Source organism: Pelophylax lessonae (assembly GCF_965119305.1).
Source record: "Pelophylax lessonae genome assembly, chromosome: 4".
Classification (NCBI taxonomy): domain Eukaryota; kingdom Metazoa; phylum Chordata; class Amphibia; order Anura; family Ranidae; genus Pelophylax; species Pelophylax lessonae.
The window spans coordinates 613,726,650-613,744,717 of record NC_138771.1 but is presented as its reverse complement, the minus strand read 5'-3'; the positions used below and the strand labels follow the sequence as shown (position 1 = coordinate 613,744,717).

At 46.8% G+C, this 18,068-nt stretch overlaps 1 protein-coding gene across 1 annotated transcript in view; it reads left to right on the top strand.

Moving 5' to 3' along the window:
- Positions 1-18,068, top strand: part of LOC309554683 (A.superbus venom factor 1-like) — a gene marked incomplete at its 3' end in the record, with an annotated part of 174,990 nt that overhangs the window by 97,155 nt on the left and 59,767 nt on the right. The window contains exon 4 of the mRNA XM_082256389.1: positions 13,462-13,532. Coding sequence (XP_082112515.1) covers positions 13,462-13,532 — 71 coding nt within the window. The remainder of the gene's footprint in view (positions 1-13,461; positions 13,533-18,068) is intronic.

Genomic DNA, 18,068 nt, shown 5'->3' with positions numbered 1-18,068 from the left:
GTGGTAGGGGACTCAATTATTAGAAGGGCAGACAGTGTAATCTGTGACCAAGACCGTGTGCGCCGAACAGTCTGTTGTTTGCCGGGCGCTCGGGTTCGGCACATAGCGGATCGGGTGGACAGATTATTGGGTGGGGCTGGGGAAGACCCAGCTGTCATGGTACACGTGGGTACCAATGACATAGGCAGAGGAAGACGGAGAGTCCTAAACGATTTCAGGGACTTAGGCGCTAAGTTGAGGACTAGGACCTCCAAGGTAATATTTTCCGAAATACTACCTGTACCTCGAGCCACACCAGAGAGGCAGCGGGAGATTAGGGAAGTTAACGAGTGGCTGAGGAGCTGGTGTAGTAAGGAGGGTTTCGGGTTCCTGGAGAACTGGGCCGACTTCTCAGTCGGTCACCGGCTCTTTGGTAGGGACGGATTGCACCTAAATGGGGTGGGTGCAGCCGTACTGGGTGCGAGGATGGCCGAAAAGTTAGAGGGGCTTTTAAACTAGGGAATGGGGGGGAGGGTACAGATGTAGAATTACCCAGTGGAAAGCAAGTTTCAGAGGGCAGAAATGGGGGCATTAGCGATAGGGTGTGCGGAGCTCCTATACCCAGGGTGGGTACGGGGAAAAATCAAGAGAGCAGCCTAAAAACATCAAAAGAGGATAAATATAACCGATCAAAATTACGAGGTTTGTATACCAATGCCAGAAGCCTGGCCAACAAGATGGGAGAGCTGGAGCTGCTGATATTTGAGGAGGACTTAGATTTTGTGGGGATAACTGAGACTTGGTTTGACAGCTCTCATGACTGGATGGCGTCCATTCAGGGGTATTCCCTTTATCGCAGAGATAGAGAAAGTAAAAAAGGGGGAGGGGTATGTTTGTATATTAAGAACAGTATACAGGTAAATATGAGGGATGATATTAATAATGGAGCTATGGACGAGGCAGAATCCCTATGGGTAGAGCTTCAAAGGGAAGGCACGGCGGGGAAGGTAATATTGGGCGTATGCTATAGGCCCCCCAACCAGAGGGAGGAGGGTGAGGCGGACCTCATGTTACAGATAGGATTGGCAGCAAGGATGGGAAATGTCATTATAATGGGGGACTTTAATTATCCAGATATAGACTGGGCAGAAGGAACCGCACACTCAGCCAAGGCTCGGCAGTTCCTAAATGTTTTGCAGGACAATTTCATGGGTCAGATGGTGAATGCACCGACAAGAAGCAATGCGGTACTTGACCTACTGATTACCAACAATACAGACCTGATCACGGATATAGAAATACGGGACAACTTAGGGAACAGTGACCATAGGTCAATTGGTTTCAGTATTAATTACAGTAATAGGAAACACAAGGGTAATATAAGGACGCTGAATTTCACAAGAGCCAATTTCCCTAAACTGCGCTCGCTGCTAGAAAATATCAAATGGGATAGAACCCTGGGAACAAAGAACACGGAGGAAAAATGGGAGTGCTTCAAGAGCATACTTAACAAGGGAGTGGGCCAGTGCATTCCACAGGGAAATAAATTTAAAAGAGCAAAACTAAACCCTGGGTGGCTAAACTCCAACATTAAAATGTATATTAGAGCTAAAGAAAAGGCCTTCAAAAAATACAAGACTGAGGGGTCATTGGCAGCATTTAAGCACTACAAAGAGTGTAATAAGAAATGTAAAGATGAAATCAGGGCGGCTAAAATAGAACACGAGAGACATATAGCGGAGGAGAGCAAAAAGAACCCCAAGAAGTTCTTTAAGTATATAAACAGTAAGAAAGCCAGGCCAGAGCACATTGGCCCCATAAAAGATGATAAAGGAAAAATGGCCACTGAGGACAGAGAAAAGGCGGAAGTGTTAAATAATTTCTTTTCTTCAGTCTTCACAAAGGAATCGGGGGGCTACACGAAACCCGCTTGTAAGGCCGAACTAAATAATACACCTCAGGAAGTGCCGCCATGGCTAACAGAGGATAGACTTAGAGCTAAACTAGAGAAACTTAACATAAATAAATCCCCGGGACCGGATGGCTTGCACCCGAGGGTTCTTAATGAGCTCAGCCAGGTGATTGCCAGACCATTATTCTTGATCTTTAAGGATAGTTTACAGACGGGTATGGTGCCAGCTGATTGGAAAAAAGCCAACGTGGTACCAATATTTAAAAAGGGGCCGAGATATATCCCGGGTAACTATAGGCCGGTCAGCCTAACATCAGTAGTCTGCAAAATTTTGGAGGGGATGATAAGGGACCACATACAAGACTTTAGTAATGAAAATGGTATTATAAGTAGAAATCAGCATGGATTCATGAAAAATCGTTCGTGCCAAACCAATCTGTTAACCTTCTACGATGAAGTGAGCTGCCACCTAGATAAAGGTAAGCCTGTGGATGTGGTGTATCTGGACTTCGCAAAGGCCTTTGACACCGTTCCTCACAAACGCTTACTGTACAAACTAAGGAAGGTAGGTATGGATCATAAGGTGAGTACCTGGATAGAGACCTGGCTCCAGGGGAGAGTCCAGAGGGTGGTGATTAATGGGGAGTACTCGGATTGGGCGGGTGTGGAAAGTGGGGTCCCCCAGGGTTCTGTCCTGGGACCAATCCTGTTTAATTTATTCATAAATGATCTAGAGGAGGGGATATCTAGTACAATCTCAGTATTTGCAGATGATACTAAATTAGGCATGCCAATATCTTCTATGCAGGATGTGGAAATCTTGCAAGCAGACCTGAACTAAATAACGGGGTGGGCAACCACATGGCAGATGAGGTTTAATGTAGAAAAATGTAAAGTAATGCACTTGGGTGCCAGAAACCAGAAAGCAAGCTATTCACTAGGGGGTGAACCTCTGGGTGAGTCTAGGATGGAAAAGGACTTGGGGGTACTGGTAGACAACAGGCTTGGCAGTGGCATGCAATGCCAAGCCGCCGCAAGCAAAGCCAACAGAATACTGGGATGTATAAAAAGGGGGATTCACTCCAGAAATAAAGAGATTATTCTCCCGCTCTACAAGACTCTGGTCCGGCCACATCTGGAGTATGCTGTCCAGTTCTGGGCACCGGTCCGCAGGAAGGATGTGCTGGAACTGGAGAAAGTCCAGAGGAGGGCAACAAAAATAATTAGGGGAATGGAGGACATCGGCTATGAGGAAAGACTACAAGCACTGAACCTATTCTCTCTGGAGAAGAGACGATTGAGGGGGGATATGATATCAATGTACAAATACTGTACTGGCGACCCTAGCATAAGGAACAAACTATTCAGAGAAAGGGAATACAATAAGACACGTGGCCACTCACTAAAACTTGAGGAAAGGCGGTTTAACCTTAAAGTGCGTAAGGGGTTCTTCACTGTAAGAGCGGTAAGGATGTGGAATTCTCTTCCACAAGCAGTCGTATCAGCGGGGAGCATAGATAGTTTCAAAAAACTATTAGATGTACACCTTAAAGACCACAACATACAGGGGTACACAATGTACGGTTAAAAGCAAACACACACGCATCATGGGTTGAACTGGATGGACTTGTGTCTTTTTTCAACCTCACTAACTATGAGTGTCACAGCAAAGGGTCTGAATACTTAGGACCATGTGATATTTCAGTTTTTCTTTTTTAATAAATCTGCAACAATGTCAACAATTCTGTGTTTTTCTGTCAGTATGGGGTGCTATGTGTACATTCATGAGGAAGAAGAATGAACTTAAATGATTTTAGCAAATGGCTGCAATATAACAAAGAGTGAAAAATTTAAGGGGGTCTGAATACTTTCCGTACCCACTGTATATACAGTATAATATAGATGTAGCACCCTCCTAGACAGGTGCTAGGTAAAGCATTTGTTTTGCTCCATCTGCTTATCAGGGGAGCCTGATCTTTTAGTTAGGCCTGCTCTCTGTGCTCAGTGTGTATTCATTTGGTCTGAGGGAGTGTCCCTACTGCATCCAATAGGGAGGCCTGTTGGACAGGGTAGGAAACCTGGCCAATGATGCACAGGCTTTTGTGGGAGTCCCAGTGAGAGGGCACCACTGCAGTGCATCCTGAGATTGACCTTAAAAGCCGAGAGCACATGAGGCAGGGTGTCTTTGGTGGGAAGCAGAGTCCCAGGAGGAGGGTGACGGCTGTCTCTCCTTCTGTATGCTGAGGAAAGTGGTCACAGGCAGTCGGCCTGGTGAGCCAGGTGTGGAGCTTAGGCATAAAGGTCTGGGAGAAACTGACAGTGGAGCTGAAGGCAGAGCTACCTGGGAAAACAGTGTCTGTGAGTACCAGGGGGCTTGCCAAGGGGTCTGCCCAGGAAGGGGACCACTCTATGAGGTAAGTGGACTGAAGGTCAGCACACACAGTCAGTGAGAAAAGGGGGTGCCAAGTAGAACCCCGAAGAGTAATCTACCAAGTAGTTTGCCTTTCAAATACTTCACTTCAGTGGCAGGGTGAAGCAGTGGCCTTGCTGCATTCAACATAGAAAGAAGTCCTCAAGATTGTGCATATTTGCTTAGTTGGAATATCCCACTCATCCCTTCTCCTATACCATCATAAAATAAAAACAACAAAAAACAAATCCCCTGGACTGTTTACTGACTGAGCTGAGAATCTAAAGTACTAAGAATTTACAAGTCGTTGCTATGGGTAACCCAGGGGAATCCGCTTTAAGCAGCTCCCATGGGAGTATATATACACATATATGGTTGTTTAGGTATTTTCGAGTCATCCAAAAGTGTAATGAAGTCAGTGTTAGAGAACCACTCCTCCAAAAACTAATATTTAAGTTCTGAGAAAGCAATGGATCATCCCTCAGATTACGTAAAGATATGAGACAGTTGGACTTGCATATGCAAACAGGCCATGTTGTTGGTAGGCCAAAACCAAGCTCAGCTCTTTACAAATGGGAACAGCAATGAAAATCTGAGGTCTTAAGCCTTCCCTGCTCAATCAAAAACTATAAAAAAAAGTGCCACTTTACATGACATTGTAAAGCCCAGTAGCCTGCCATCAGTGACATGGGGAAAATAACTCCAAATGCTCTCAAGATCTATGTTTTTGTTCCCCTCTTTTCACTATAATGTTGTGGCAAAGCAAGGGATGTTCTGATTAATACTTGGAATAGTAAGCGCCCGGTGTTCAAAAGAATATAAGTTCGATGGTAGATTGAGGCGTTTATTGAGAGTACAAGAGAAGATTGACAGCACTCCGAATAAAAGGCAATTAGCATATTTATTGAGCAAAAGTATCCAAAATGACAAACATCATGGACCTTGGTTATGACTAAGCAAATCTTTTAGTGAAATGTGTTAACCATCTTGCTGCCTGTATGTCCATGATGTTTGTCATTTTGGATACTTTTGCCCAATAAATATCCTAATTGCCTTTTATTCAGAGTGCTGTCAATCTTCTCTTGTGCTCATTGCTGTTTGGATTACAGACGTAGACGAGCACTCGGCTTCCAGGCTTTTACTACACACACCTGAGCGGCTTTTTGCCCACCATTGTTCAGTGATTATTGAGAGTAGCAACAAGTACATCAAGCCAAGGAGGGTGTCTCTCCCTTCTTCAGGGCTATTGCTGCACACTATTAAAATGGGAATGATTCCCACACTGGTTATATATTCATCAGCTAAGGTCAGTCAATGTTTTTACTGAAAAGTAGGTCCATTAAAGTGGAACTGTATGCACCCACAAACCAGCCGGTCTATATAAACGCTCTCTTACCACTCATCTCCTAAATGCAGCAAAGTCCATTATATCAACATTGCGGGGCCAACCATTGATTCCCTCATTGAAACAATGGCTATGTAAGGTTGACGACATTTGCCTCTTACAAGAACTCACCTATATTTCTAAAGGCAATACTAGTAGCTATACCAAAATATGGGCCCGCTGGTTCGAATTTAAATCATCCTCTTGCTATAAGGAAATTGTACTAGACCCTACTGACCAATAAATTTATATCGGTTTCTCTCTGTATATTTTCTTCAACTTTTTATTCCTTCTTGTGGAGGTTTACAAACATGGAATAATTCATTGGTCCTCAACTTCTTCTTTTCCATTTACCCTTCTCTTTCTCATTTCTCTCCTATAGTGTTGAGTGAAAATGGACTGTATTATTCGTGTTCGTACCGAATAATTGGATTTTTGTTACCCGAACACAGACCCGAAAACTTTACTGTATGTTCGGGTTTAAAATCCGTGTTCGGTCATTTTATTTCCTGTTTTGTATGTAATGGCGCGCTTTTAATGGCGGGCTTTCAACAGCCAATCAACAAGCGTTTAACTGGTGTGCCTTAAGCCATCCCAGCCATGCCTACTAATGTATTAGTAGCTGTGATTGGCCATCTAATGCATGTGACCATGTTTTTATAAGTTCGAGAGCCCCAGCGCGCTGCGTCATTCTGCTGTAGTTTAGGGACAGAGCACACATCATACGTGCTGGCTGCTGATTAGGGAAAGAAAGTGATTCTGTGAAAAATTTTGTCCGAAAAGAATGCAGGGTCAGGTCGGAGTGCAGGCAGGGAGAGTTATTAGAGCATTTTAGGGCAAGGCTGGAGAATAGGCAGGGTCAATGTTCTACATCAATTTTGCTGTGTGGGGGGTTGTGCAGTGCCAGTGAACGATCTTATCGATCATATTAGGGACAGGCTGGAGAATAGGCAGGGTCAGTGTTCTACATCGATTTTGCTGTGTGGGGGGTGGTGCAGTGAACACAATCTTTTTGCCCTCAGTTAAGCCCGCTGAGGAGGGAGAAAAAAATTTATTTTTATCAGTCAGTTGTGTGCAGCGTTTTTGCTTCAGTGCTGACTGTGATAAGACACTGCTGTGTTCACATGTGCTATTGAGTGATTTTCAATTTTATACACTTTTTTCTATTCCACTATTCAATATACACCCTTTTGGGTTAAAAAAAATTAAATTGTGGCATAGTCTGTACTAATCTATTTAAAAATTACAATACTTAAAGGGGAATTTTATTTTTTTTCCCTTCATAGCCTGCAGCAGAGCTGACTGACATAAGACACTGCTGTGTTCACATGTGCTATTGAAAAATCACCAATTTTATATCATATTTTCTATTCCGCTATTCAATCTACACCCTTGGGGTAAAAAGAATTAAATTGCGGGATAGTCTGTATCGGTACGTGTGAGATACACCTTTCCAATATTTGGGGCGCATCTTACACCGCCGAGGATTGCAGGGTGTTTCAGTTTGCCCTTCCTGTTCCGAACTCCTCCTACTCCTCATCCTGCCTTTAGGGTACAAAAAATAGTAATCAGGGCCTAGTCTGGGTCTGTACGTGTGAGATAGATACACCTTTTGAGATCATATTTTCTATTCCGCTATTCAATCTACACCCTTTGGGGTAAAATGAATTAAATTGCGGCATAGTCTGTATCGGTACGTGTGAGATACACCTTTCAATCTTTTGGGGTGCATCTTCCACCGCCGAGGATTGCAGGGTGCTTCAGTTTGCCTCATGTTCCGAACTCCTCCTACTCCTCATCCTCATCCTGCCTTTAGGGTACAAAAAATTGTAATCGGGGGCCTAGTCTGTGTTTGTACGTGTGAGATACACTGTTTTATAAATTTTTTTCTATTCCGCTATTCAATCTACACCCTTTGGGGTAAAAAGAATTAAATTGCGGCATAGTCTGTATCGGTACGTGTGAGATACACCTCCCAATATTTTGGGGCGCATCTTCCACCACCGAGGATTGCAGGGTGCTTCAGTTTGCCTCCTGTTCCGAACTCCTCCTACTCCTCATCCTCATCCTGCCTTTAGGGTACAAAAAATTGTAATCGGGGCCTAGTCTGTGTTTGTACGTGTGAGATACACCGTTTTATAAAAAATTTTCTATTCCGCTATTCAATCGACACCCTTTGGGGTAAAAAGAATTAAATTGCAGCATAGTCTGTATCGGTACGTGTGAGATACACCTTCCAATCTTTTGGGGTGCATCTTCCACCGCCGAGGATTGCAGGGTGCTTCAGTGTGCCTCCTGTTCCGAACTCCTCCTACTCATCATCCTCATCCTGCCTTTAGGGTACAAAAAATTGTAATCGGGGCCTAGTCTATGTTTGTACGTGTGAGATACACCGTTTTATAAAATTTTTTCTATTCCGCTATTCAATATGCACCCTTTTGGAGTGTAAGAAAATTAAATTACGGCATAGTCTGTATCGGTACATGTGAGATACACCTTTTTAAATTTGTTTGGCGCATCTCCTTCCACCGCCGAGGATTGCAGGGCGCTTCAGTTTGCCTCCTGTTCCCAACTCCTCCTACTCCTCTTCCTCATCCTCATCCTGCCTTTAGGGTACAAAAAATTTTAATCGGGGCCTAGTCTGTGTTTGTACGTGTGAGATACACCGTTTTATAAAATTTTTCCTATTCTGCTATTCAATATACACCCTTTTGGAGTGTAAAAAATTAAATTACGGCATAGTCTGTATCGGCACATGTGAGATACACCTTTTTAAATTTGTTTGGCGCATCTCTTTCCACCGCCAAGGATTGCAGGGCGCTTCAGTTTGCCTCCTGTTCCGAACTCCTCCTACTCCTCTTCCTCATCCTCCCTTTAGGGTACAAAAAATTGTAATCGGGGCCTAGTCTGTGTTTGTACGTGTGAGATACACCGTTTTATATCCTTTTTTCTATTCCGCTATTCAATATACACCCTTTTGGGGTGAAAAAAATTAAATTTGCGTCATACTTTGCATATATGACTGTGAGATACACCCGTTGTATTTGTATACTGTTTTTCTATTCCGCTATTTAATAAACACCCTTTTGGGGTAAAAAAAAATTAAATTGCGGCATAGTTTGCATATTTGACTGTGAGATACACCCGTGCGATACTGTTGTTGTTTTGTTCCGCTATTCAATAAACACCTTTCTAGGGCAAGATCATAAGTTACAGATATATGAGGAGACCGTCAAATAGGGGCCGTGGCCTGGGTTGTGGTGCTTCTGGTAGAGCTCCTGTTGCAAGGAGAGGAAGTGGTCGATCTGTGCCAGCTACACGCACAAGTAAAACACCTTCCTCAAGTGTGAGTAGGCGATAGAACCTGCAGCAGTATTTGGTAGGGCATCATGCGCCTCTAGAAGTGATGAGGCCAGAAGAAGTACAGGCGATAGTAGATTGGGTTGCTGACAGTGCCTCCAGTTCCTTCACATTGTCTCCCACCTAGTCTACTGCAGAAAGGTCAGAGTTGGCACCTGCAGCCAATGTCCAACCGTCTTTCACCTCACCCCCTTGCAAATCAGGCAAGCAGTCTCTTCTTCTTTTTGATGACTCTGTCAGCAGGGTTTCCCAGGGCCATCCACCTAGCCCTGCCCCAGAAGTGGAAGAGGTTGAGTGCAGCGATGCCCAACCACTTATTTCTCAAGATGAGTACATGGAAGGACCATCACAGCACGTCTCCGATGATGACGAAATGCAGGTGCCAACTGCTGCGGAGACCGACAAGAAGGGCAGGGGTGAAGACTGGGTGGAAGATGATGTGGAGGACGATGAGGTCCTCGACCCCACATGGAATGAAGGTCATGCTGGTGACCTGAGTAGTTTGGAGGAAGAGGCTGTGGTCGCACAGAGCCACCAGCACAGCAGAAGAGGGAGCAGGGTGCAGAAGCGGAGCGGCCGTGCCCTAGACACTACGCATGCTACTGCCCAACGCAGCAAGGGACCGAGCGCACCAAAGCCAGCTCAAAGGAGTTCTCTAGCGGGGAAGTTCTTCAGAAAATGTGCTGATGACAGGACACGAGTGGTTTGCACCCTGTGCAATCAGAGCCTGAAGCGAGGCATAAACCTTCTCAACCTGAGCACAACCTGCATGATCAGGCATCTAAGTGCAAAGCACGAGCTGCAGTGGAGTAGACACCTTCAAAACCAAGAAAGGTCTCTGGCTCCTCCTGCTTCCTCTTCTGCTGCAGTCTCGGCCTCTTCATCCACCTCTGTAGTGATACCGGCACCTGCTACCCCACAAACAGACGATCTGTCAGCAACACCACCACCTGGGTCACCAACCATCTCCACAATGTCCCGTGGAAGCGTTCAGCTTTCCATCTCCCAAACACTTGAGAGGAAGAGGAAGTACCCCCCTACCCAGCCGCGAACCCTGGCCCTGAATGCCAGCATTTCAAAATTCTTGGCCTTTGAAATGCTGTCATTCCGTCTGGTGGAGACGCACAGTTTTAAAATCCTTATGTCGGTGGCTGTCCCACAGTACGTCGTGCCCAGCCGCCACTACTTTTCTAGGCAAGCCATCCCTTCCTTGCACAACCAAGTGGGGTGAAAAAATCAGGTGTGCACTGCGCAACGCCATCTGTGCCAAGGTCCACCTAACTACCGATACGTGGACCAGTAAGCACGGTCAGGGGCGTTATATCTCCCTAACGGCACACTGGGTAAATGCAGTGGCGGATGGGCCTGAGGCGGATAGCAATTTGGCGCATGTCCTTCCACCACCGAGGTATGCAGGGCGCTTCAGTTTGCCTCCTGTTCCTAACTCCTCCTACTCCGCTTCCTCATCCTCTACCGCCTCCTCATCCGGTCAGCGTAACACCTTCACCACCAACTTCAGCATAGCCAGGGGTAAACGACAGCAGGCAGTTTTAAAACTTGCCTGTTTGGGGGACAAACCACACACCGCGCAGGAGTTGTGGACGAGCATGGAACAGCAGACAAATGAGTGGTTGCTGCCAGCGAGCCTCAAGCCCGGCCTGGTGGTGTGCGATAACGGGCGAAATCTCATAGCAGCTCTGGGCCTAGTCGGTTTGACGCACATCCCTTGCCTGGCGCATGTGCTGAATTTGGTGGTGCAGAGGTTCCTTAAAAATTACCCCGATATGTCAAAGCTGCTGCAGAAAGTGCGGGCCGTCTGTGCGCACTTTTGGCGTTCTCACCCTGCTGTTGCTATCCTGTCAGCGCTGCAGCGTAACTTCGGCCTTCCCACTCACCGCCTCATATGTGACGTGCCCACAAGGTGGAACTCCACCTTGCACATGCTGCAAAGACTGTGCGAGCAGCAGCAGGCCATAGTGGAGTTTCAGCTGCAGCACGCACGCGTGAGTCGCTCTGCGGAACAGCACCACTTCACCACCAATAACTGGGCCTCCATGCGAGACCTGTGTGCCTTGTTGCGCTGTTTTGAGTACTCCACCAACATGGCCAGTGCCGATGACGCCGTTCTCAGCTTAACTATCCCACTTCTATGCCTCCTTCAAAAAACAATTTGGGCAATGATGGAAGAGGATGTGGCACAGGATGAGGAGGAGGAGGAGGATGAAGAGGTAACATTTCCAAGGCTTTCAGGGCAGTCATTCGCAAGTGGCTCCGAGGGTGGGTTCCTGCACCCACAAACGCCAGGGACGCAATTGTCCATCAGGGGCACAGTTCTGGAGGATGAGGAGGATGAGGAGGAGGAGATGGAGGAGGAGATGGAACCATGTTCACAGCAGGGTGGCACCCAGGCCAGCTCATGGCCATCACTGGTGCGTGGCTGGGGGGATACAGAGGACACAGACGATACACCACCCACAGAGGACAGCCTTTCGTTGCCTCTGGGCAGCCTGGCACACATGAGCGATTACATGCTGGAGTGCCTCCACAACGACCGCCGAGTTGCCCATATTCTAACTTGTGCTGATTACTGGGTGGCCACGCTGCTGGATCCCCGTTACAAGGACAACGTACCATCCTCAATTCACTCACTGGAGCGCGATCGCAAGATGCGCGAGTACAAGCGCACGCTGGTAGACGCGATGCTGCTGGCATTCCCACCTGACAGCGGGGCCACAGTGGAAGCACAAGGCCAAGGCAGAGGAGGAGGAGGAAGAGGTCGCCAATGCAACCAGGGCACCGCCAGCACCTCAGAAGGCAGGGTTAGCATGGCCGAAATGTGGAAAAGCTTTATCAGCACGCCCCAACAAACAGCAGCACCAGCAGCTCATATAGAACGTCTTAGCAGGAGGCAGCATTTCACCAACATGGTGGAGCAGTATGTGTGCACACGCCTACATGTAGTGAATGACGGGTCTGCCCCCTTCAACTTCTGGGTTTCCAAATTGGGCACATGGCCTGAGCTTGCCCTTTACGCCTTGGAGGTGCTGGCGTGCCCTGCAGCCAGTGTATTATCTGAACGTGTATTTAGCACGGCTGGGGGCGTTATCACAGACAAGCGCAGCCGCCTGTCCAGAGACAATGTGGACAAGCTCACCTTCATTAAAATGAACCAGGCATGGATCCCACAGGACTTTTCCGTACCTTGTGCAGAATAGAGATGGATACCGACCTTACCCAGCCATTGTTATATTTTTGATCTTTCTCACTCTTTTGGGGTGTACTCTCATTTAAAATGACTGAAAAAAAGCAGTGTTGGCTACCTCGTCCTCCTCCACCGCCACTTCCACCTACCCCGTCACATCCACCACCACCTCAACCTCCCTCCTACTCCATATGGGCCTCGTCCTTCACAGATGAAGACATTTTTTTTATTTTTCTGTTTTTTTTTGTTGTTTTAAGTTATTTCCCTATCCACATTTGTTTGCAGAGCACTTGCCATGCTCTTAACTACGTTTTGCTGCCATTTGCAGCACTCTATCCCTTTCCATTGGTGTTTTAGAGCCATTTTAGTGCCTGAAAGTTCGGGTCCCCATTGACTTCAATGGGGTTCGGTGTCCGGGTAAAGTTCGGGAAAAAGTCCGGGACACGGACCCGGACTTTTTTTTCAAGTTCGGCCGAACCCGCCGAACACGGATATCCAGGTGTCCGCTCAACTCTACTCTCCTACTCTCAATTCTATTTACCCCCTCTTTCTCCCCCCCTTGCCCCCTACCCCCTGTTTACTCTTTTCTATCCCCCCTTCCCCCTCTACAGTATATTTCCCTTATTACATTACTTTCCATAAAACCTTTTTCCCTTTTTATTTTGATGTTATATGTTTTATGTCTATTACACACAGTTGACCCAAACCCAGGTAGTTTTTGCTGTTGTTCTCCTGAAACTTTGACACTCCTGACCCTGTTGGTTTTCGGGCATATTGTATGGTTGCTAGAAATGTATACACAATTTTTTGTAAACCGCTTATTTGTTTTTTTTATGTTTCTCTTCTAAATAAACAGATATTAAATGTAAAAAAAAAAGTGTAACTGTAGTCCTACCTCTCTTGCCATGATGAACTTGCCCTTTATGGCAGATTCCCTGGCTGTTTGCACTCCTTCAGCCTAGACAGATCACAGTTCTCCCATACTGTCCCTCATTGCTTGGTTTGCCCCCCGTCTTCTCCTGGTCTTTTTGCAGGTTCCAATTTGATCACTTTGGCCATTGAGTGGTTTACAGATGCCAAGAATATACATTGCTCTGTGCCTGTCCATATTAAAGGTTTTCCTATATTGAGATGAATTATGTGGCCTTTTTACATACCCTTTAGGCTTAGTACAAAGTTTCTTACTAATCATTTTCGTGTCCTTCTTTCCATAGTTCTTTACCGCATCTTTTCAATGAATTATAAAATGTCCCCGATAAACAAAGCTGTCATTGTGGAATTTTTGGTAAGTGTTAACTTTCCTTTTCAATTAAAAGTCCAGGACAGGGTAAAAAAAATCAAACAAAAAACACCATGGCTGTAACACAGGAGAAAGGGTGGGTAGTCATGTATTCTCTATACCACAAAGTATGCGGCATTTCTCTTCCCCAAAGTGGCGGAAAGGAGTGGAAGAGGTAGCGAGGGAAAATATACTGTATGTGCAGCTGCAGTGGGGGAAAACAAGTGACCTTCAATGAAATACAAAGCCTGCCATCACCTGCTTCCTTCTAAAAAGGATCAGCATGGAGGCTTGGAAGGTTGGAGTGGTCAACCTCAATTTTTACAGGAAAAGTAAAATTTGTAGGAAACTTGGTAGGTAGGTAAAGGTAGGTAAAGATGATTGTATCTTCTAATCATTATGAAACACATTTTCCTGGCAGTCTCCATGGCAGCCTACGTGTGGCAGCCTACGTGTGGGTTAACCCCGCCTCCTCTCCAATGGTATAGGACCCCCCTCTATAAATTTCAGCTTGCAGGCACAGCCAGTGTTCCTTTTTTGTCCTCCTCCAAGAACCAACTATTTGGATTATTTCCTGTTGGAATTTGGTCGGCTTACCTCAGAATGAAAAGTCGGTGTCTATGTCCAGGGCCCAGCCACGGGCGGGTGAGTGACATTTCAAAATCCCCTTTGGCTGATAACTGTGCGGTGCTTCGGATGGCCGACGGATATCCTGACAGGGTCTGAAGATTTGTCTCCTCCATGGCAGTGTTTTTGTTATGTTTGTTTGTCTCCAAACTATCTCTCTTTGCTATCCCTGGTGGCCCAATGGCGGCTGGAACGCTCCATGCGTTCCAGCCATCTCCTTCCTGCTTCCCCTCCGCTCAGTCCGGCGGACGCATGCGCTGTATGGTAATGGAGCTCCGCTCGCTGCCTGCACATGCGCACTTCGCCGAGATCGGAAGCGAGGCCTGGTTCGCGCACGCGCACTTGCGATCACGGCCGGCCATCGCTGACGTCATCCTGGCGCGAAAATTTAAACGCCTGTCAGCTCCAGAGCATTTGGGAATGCACTGTGGGCATAGCGACGTCTTCCCGGTACCTTGTCCGTTTGTTTACCAGGTATGTGGGGACCGGATGCTGCATACCTTTTTGTGGTATGCAGGGGGGGGGGGAGAGCGGTTGGATGCATATTAGGACAACACCTGAATGTTCCTTATTGCTTTGTAGTGATCCTTGTATGCTCTACTTCCTAGTGAATTTGTGGTTTTGCCTGAAACATGGATCCTGCTTCACCGCCCTCTTGTGGCCAGCCCTCTCACAACAGGTGAGTGCTGGTACATTTAGAGGGATATGAAGGGAGGGATACTGGCTCATGATTCATGGCTAAATCCTGTGTCTCCCTGGATTTCTCTTTCTCCCAGTTCCTCCAGGTCTGGTCAAGAAAGAGACCCTGTCCGGCCCACGAAGAGAATCATCTTCAAGGTCAAGACGCCGTGAGTCTCCATCAGGGAGCAGACATGAGAGGAGACGCTCACATTCCTCCTCCAGACACCGCACACACCGCCACAGTAGCCATACGGCCCCAGAGAGCCTGTTGGGGTTGTGGGGCGCATGTCCCGGAGGACAAGTCCCTTTGCAAGCCCTGTTTCGCTCGTGCAGCTGGTGAAAGAGAGTCTGAAGATCAGAGATTGGAATCCCTGGTGAAACGGATTGTCCAACAATCCATGAAGGAGTGGAATGCTAGTCCCACACCTGGATCTGCTACTCCCAGCTCTCCTGCTGATGCTCCTGAAGAGCAAGGTCCCTCTCAGCCAAGCTTCACTTCCGGGAAATCCTCAGAGAGCGATTCGGAAGAAGAGGAAGGTGCAGTTGGGGGTTTTGATTTTGCCCTTGTTGCACCTCTCATAAGAGCAGTCAAAGAGGCTCTGAAATGGGAAGATCCCAGTACCCCACAAGTAAAACAGAGAAGGTTTTTCAAACATTTGGGGAAAGAGCGGCTAAACTTTCCGCTCCTGTCAGAATTGAAGGATGTCATCCTAGAAGAGTGGAGTAAAGGGGACAGCAAGACCTCCTTATCCTCCAAACTGTCCAAGTTGTATCCTTTTAAATCGGAAGAAGTCAATCACCTGGAATCAGCTCCTCTGGTTGATGCTGCAGTTTCCAGACTGGCTAAACACGTTACACTCCCGCTGGATAATGCGGTGTCCTTTAAAGACCCTCTGGATAGGAAGATGGACTTTAAAAAGAATTTATGTCACAGCCGGTGCGGCTTGTAAACCTGTGCTAGCACTAGCAGCCATGTCTAAGGCCATGGAAACCTGGGTTTCTGATGTTGAACTAAAACTAAGAAGTGTGTCTGAAGATGCAGTAGATAACTCTCCTGTTCAGGAACTGAAGTTAGCTTCTGTGTTTCTTGGAGAAGCATCCATTGATGTGTTACGTCTCTTATCCAGATCCATGTTGGCTTCTGTCACAGCCAAACGGGCCCTGTGGTTGCGTCCCTGGCTGGCAGACCCAGCCTCTAAACAGGCTTGGTGCAAAATCCCTTTTGAAGGTTCCTCTTTATTTGGAAACAAATTGGATAATGCAATTACTAAAGTGACGGGTGGAAAGTCAGGTCTCCTTCCCCAAGATAGGCGCCTCTTTGGCCCTAAGAAGCAGCAACCAAGAAAGCAGTTTGCAGAGCGATCAAAGGATGCCCGCTCATATAGGCCTGGGCGAGATTACAGGAGAAATTGAAAGCGCAGCCAAGCATCCTCTCGTAAGCCGGTCAGAGGCTCAGCACCTTCCGGTCAAGAAACCTCAAAGTCCTTTTGAGATTGGGCCCGTTCAGACATGCCAGGTGGGGGCACGCCTGCTCCGCTTTCAGCGTGTCTGGGCGGCCTCAATCTCAGACTTCTGGACCATCAGGACAGTGTCCACAGGACACACATGGACTTTCTCAACAGATCCCGTGTCCAGATTTATTCCCACTCGCTTGCCTTCTCAGGACGAGAAAAGAAATGTTTTGCTCGACTATGTAAGCACTTTGGTAGCTCAGGGCGCAATAATTCCGGTGCCCGTGCAGGGAAGATTCCAAGGCGTATATTCGCCCCTCTTTCTAGTACAGAAGAAGAATGGATCCTGGCGCCCTGTGATAGATCTCACCTATCTCAACAGGTTCATCAAGAACGAAAAGTTCAAAATGGAAACCTTATCTACTATCCAGAAAGCAGTACTTCCAGGAGACTGGCTAGTGTCAATAGATCTCAAAGACGCATATTTCCATGTGCCTATAGCAGTAAACTTCCACAAGTACCTTCGTTTCGCGGTAGAACATCAACACTTCCAGTTCATCTGCCTTCCTTTTGGCCTGTCCACATCCCCAAGGGTGTTTTCCAAGGTCCTTCTAGCTGTGGTGGCTCTAATCAGAACAAAGGGTGTACGTCTACATCACTACTTGGACGATCTTCTACTGTTGTCACAAGACCGGGATCAACTTTTGTTCCACAGGGACCTGGTCACTACAACTCTCATGGAGTTCGGGTGGTTGTTGAATCTTCAAAAAAGTTATCTGGAGCCCTCTCAACATCTGGTCTATCTGGGGGCTCAATTCAACACCGTTCAGAATACACTTTCTCTGCCTCTAGAGAAAATCCCGGTGGTTCGGGAGAGGATCCTTCCAGCCCTCATACAACAATTCTTCAAAGGTGCGGTCAGACTCAGACCTCAGAGGAAGCCAAGGTTCCCAAAATGGGACCTTCCCCTTGTCCTTAACGTCCTTTCAAGATCTAGTTTGTCGGACTCCATTAAAGATCTTACCATTAAAACAGCCTTTTAAGTAGCAATCACTTCAGCTAAAAGAGTTTCTGAGATCAGTTCTCTTGGTCATAAAGAACCTTTTCTCACGTTCTTCCCGGACCGAGTAGTCCTAATTCCGATGCTCAATTCCAATCCGAAGGTATCATCGGTTTTTCATGAGAACCAGGAGATTGTACTTCCTACCTTTCGTTCTTCAGAGGATAATGAACCTCATCCCTTGGATGTAGGGAAAACTCTTATGGAATATCTCCAGTCAACGTCTTCTTTCAGACAATCGGATAATCTCTTCGTCCTTTTCTCAGGCAAGAATAGAGGGAAACGGGCCTCGTCAAGGTCCATTGCGGCCTGGATTGTGTCTGCCATTCAGCGAGCTTACTGTGTAGAGGGTTTGGCTCCTCCGGAGGCGGTGACAGCCCACTCGACGAGAAGCATCTCAACGTCCTGGGCGGCTTCACATCATGTTGCACCAGAAGTAGTCTGCAGAGCAGCTTCCTGGTCTTCTGTAAATACGTTTATGACACATTATTGTGTGGAGCCAGCCTCCTTATCTTCAGTTAATTTTGGCTTGACTGTTTTGTCTGCTAATAATTTGAAGTAAAATTTGATTTGAAACATTCCCACCCGTGTGGTTTGGGCTAGTTATTTCCCACACGTAGGCTGCCATGGAGACTGCCAGGAAAACGGAAAATTCCTATCATACTTACCGTAATTTTCCTTTCCTGGTGGTCTCCATGGCAGCCGGAGTTCCCACCCTCTGGT